General features: G+C 38.2%; 1 protein-coding gene across 1 annotated transcript; it reads left to right on the forward strand.

The window, feature by feature from the left end:
* Positions 1-432: 432 nt before the first annotated feature.
* Positions 433-2,967, forward strand: LOC115754939 (probable 2-oxoglutarate-dependent dioxygenase AOP1). The gene is made up of 3 exons (XM_030694135.2): positions 433-825; positions 961-1,282; positions 2,719-2,967. The coding sequence occupies exons 1-3, from the start codon at positions 446-448 to the stop codon at positions 2,965-2,967; spliced, it is 951 nt and encodes a 316-aa protein (XP_030549995.2). The 5' UTR covers positions 433-445.

The raw sequence follows: 2,967 nt of genomic DNA on the forward strand, positions 1-2,967 counted from the left end.
ATGCAATCTAGGGGCTAAATTAAATATGTACAAAAATTTAGGGATCAAATTGCATATTGGGCTAAAGTTCAGGAATCACATTGGATAAATTAAAATTTTAGGGACCACATTATATATGAAAATAAAGTTTAGAAACTATTTGTGTCATTTTTCATTTTCCTAATTGATCTTTCTTGTGTTGCCTATGCTTACGGATTCACAACATGCAACAAGACAACTTTTGCCGACACACTAGGATTATTGTAATGCTGACATTGATGATCCTAGCAACATGCCAAGTCGTGCATTAATTTCTAAGCACTCTTCACGGAAGCTCCGCACATGTTTGTTGCGTATGTGCACTCTAAAGTCACAGTAAGGCCCTTTAAATACGGCAGAAAGCAAGAAATTGAAGAAACGATCGTAGAAGAATCGAAGTCTCAAAACAAAAACAAAAAATCTTTACATGGGTTCGGAATCAGTGCTCAAGCTTCCCTTGATAGATTTCTCCGAATTGGGTGATTCGAAGCCGGGAAGCCGCGGCTGGGATTCTGTCCAAAGTGCCGTTCGGAAAGCGCTCGAAGAATATGGGTGCTTCGAGGCTTTCTATGACAAGGTCACCGTGCAGCTTCATGACGAGGTCTTCCATAAAATGGAGGAGATGTTCAATCTTCCGGCCGAGACCAAGTGCCGGTTCGTCGATCCGGCGATACTGTATGATGGCTACCTTTCTGGTCTCCCTCCTAACCCTCTTAATGAGGCCATGGGAATGCATGACTCCCTGAACTCGGGCGCGATCGAACGGTTAGCTGATCTGTTATGGCCGGAGGGAAATACCAAATTCTGGTACGTACGGTCCATTGGCCATGCTCGACTCGATTATGCTCTGAAAAAAAATGTTCATGAAGAACTTCAATTACAAAACTGGCAAATATGACCTTTTTCATCTTTCTTCGCTTGCCTCATCTGAATCACTTGCAGCGAGTTGCTGAATACATATGTGAGGAGGTTCTCTGAGTTGGATTATTCGATCAGGAAGATGGTTTTCCGAAGCTTCGGCGTTGAACATTATCTCGAATCGCATGTCGGGTCGACTAAATATTCTCTTCGTCTTTTGAAATATGAAGCGCCGAAGACGGATGAGACTAAAGCTGGATCGATAACTCACTACGACATAAACTTTGTGACCATACTCCAGCAAAATCATGTGAATGGACTGGAAGTGCAGACTAAGAATGGAGATTGGATTAAAGTCGCACCTTCAGCTTCCTCTTCTATTGTCATGATTGGAGAGTCATTCCTTGTGAGTCTCTCTCTCTATCTCTTTATTATCCTACTATTAGAAATTAAGTTTAAATATAGTGGATGCAAATTCATGAAAGATTTCTAAGTAGTTTGTATAACTTAGAAAAATTTATATCTATCTAACTCTATCAAATCCTATCAAATAAACGTGAACAAAATTACTTATGGGAAAATTTTCTTTTACACCTTCAGAGTATATGATTTTTGTGATTTTTATATCTGTCTAATGAGGAATTTTTTTTCCTTGGATCAATTATTTTGTGTTTTTTAATGTTGTGGGAACGGTATTTGTTGTGATATAACGTTTGGTCTATAAATTCTAACATATGCAAGAACCACTCTTTAAGTCATTTTTATTAGCTTTCTGGTGGATATAATCAAAGTAATACTACTAGCGATAAGTAAATATAATCTGAAAGGTTGGTGTCGTATCTTAGATGTTACCCACCCATTTAGATATTGAGATAATTATCCAAAAAGTTTGAAATCTATTGTACGCCGGTCGATTCAGTCTCAAACTTTTCAATTTGGTCAATTGAGTCCTAAACCATTTGCAATTTGATAATATAGTTTTTCCAGCCAAATTTTGCCAGAAATTGCTAACATGGATGCCGGCTATCTTGTGTCAAGGTCAGTCCTGATGTGGATAATTTTTACAATGTTTAAATTTTTTCCTTTTATTTTCTTTCTTTTTTCCCCTATTTCCCTCGATCGCTATTGCCGTTGTTCACGTCAGTTATTTCTAGCTAAAATCGACCGAAAAGATCACATTAGCTAATCGTCATAAGGTTTAGGATTAAATTGAAAAGTTTATAATTGAATTAGCCACCGTATAATAGGTTTAAGACTTTTTAGACAAGTATACCTTTCAATATTCATCGACAATTTGTCTGATCATTTTATGCTACCAGGTAGCATTAATTTTTTGCCATAGTTACAGTTACAAGCGACTCTGAAAGATAGGACTTTCCACAAATCACCGGGAAGCCAAAAAAAATTATACCATAATTAACTATGAAGTTGATATTTTATCATCAATGCGACAAGTACAATTACTAAAATTGGGTGTATTGGAAATGGATCCGTGCCTTTATTTTGGGTTCTCCTGCGAGTCTCATATTTCTAAACTCATTCCTCAGCTCAGGTAAATATAATCTTGGATTTATGAATGCAATAAGGAACAATTTTATATACATAACCTGAACACTCTTTTTTTTTTTTTTTTTCACACAATCTACATCCATCACCGTTGATTTTGATATTTGGTTTTTTTTTTTCGAATTGTTACTACCCAATAAACGGTGATAGAGGATAGTACTTACGATGGTGCACCATATAAAGATTCATACCATGATCTCCTTGATGAAGAGTTGTATGTAAAGTTGCATATACAGCTTCCCTTTATTCTTGAGCTCTCTCGTGGTCTTTTCTTAGGGATGGAGCAACGGAAGGTTATATTGTCCTCGACACCGCGTGATGATGAGCGGACACGAGGCCAGACACTCCATCGGGATCTTCTCCAGCGTCGAAGGAACTATTCGGTGCCCGGACGAGCTCGTGGACGAGCAACACCCTTTGCTTTTCAAGCCCTTCGATGCAGACGGTCTCGTCCGGATCTACGCCACCCCGGAGGGACAAAATGGAGCTTCAGCTCTCAAAACCTTTTATAGCACTTCCAATTGA

This window comes from Rhodamnia argentea, chromosome 4 (assembly GCF_020921035.1).
Source record: "Rhodamnia argentea isolate NSW1041297 chromosome 4, ASM2092103v1, whole genome shotgun sequence".
Taxonomy (NCBI): domain Eukaryota; kingdom Viridiplantae; phylum Streptophyta; class Magnoliopsida; order Myrtales; family Myrtaceae; genus Rhodamnia; species Rhodamnia argentea.

Excerpts from the sequence above, each read along its gene's own strand:
- LOC115754939 (XM_030694135.2), top strand. The coding sequence starts at position 446 with ATGGGTTCGGAATCAGTGCTCAAGCTTCCCTTGATAGATTTCTCCGAA. Across the intron at positions 826-960 it reads GAGGGAAATACCAAATTCTG|CGAGTTGCTGAATACATATG; the intron begins GTACGTACGGTC and ends AATCACTTGCAG. Across the intron at positions 1,283-2,718 it reads TGATTGGAGAGTCATTCCTT|GGATGGAGCAACGGAAGGTT; the intron begins GTGAGTCTCTCT and ends GTCTTTTCTTAG.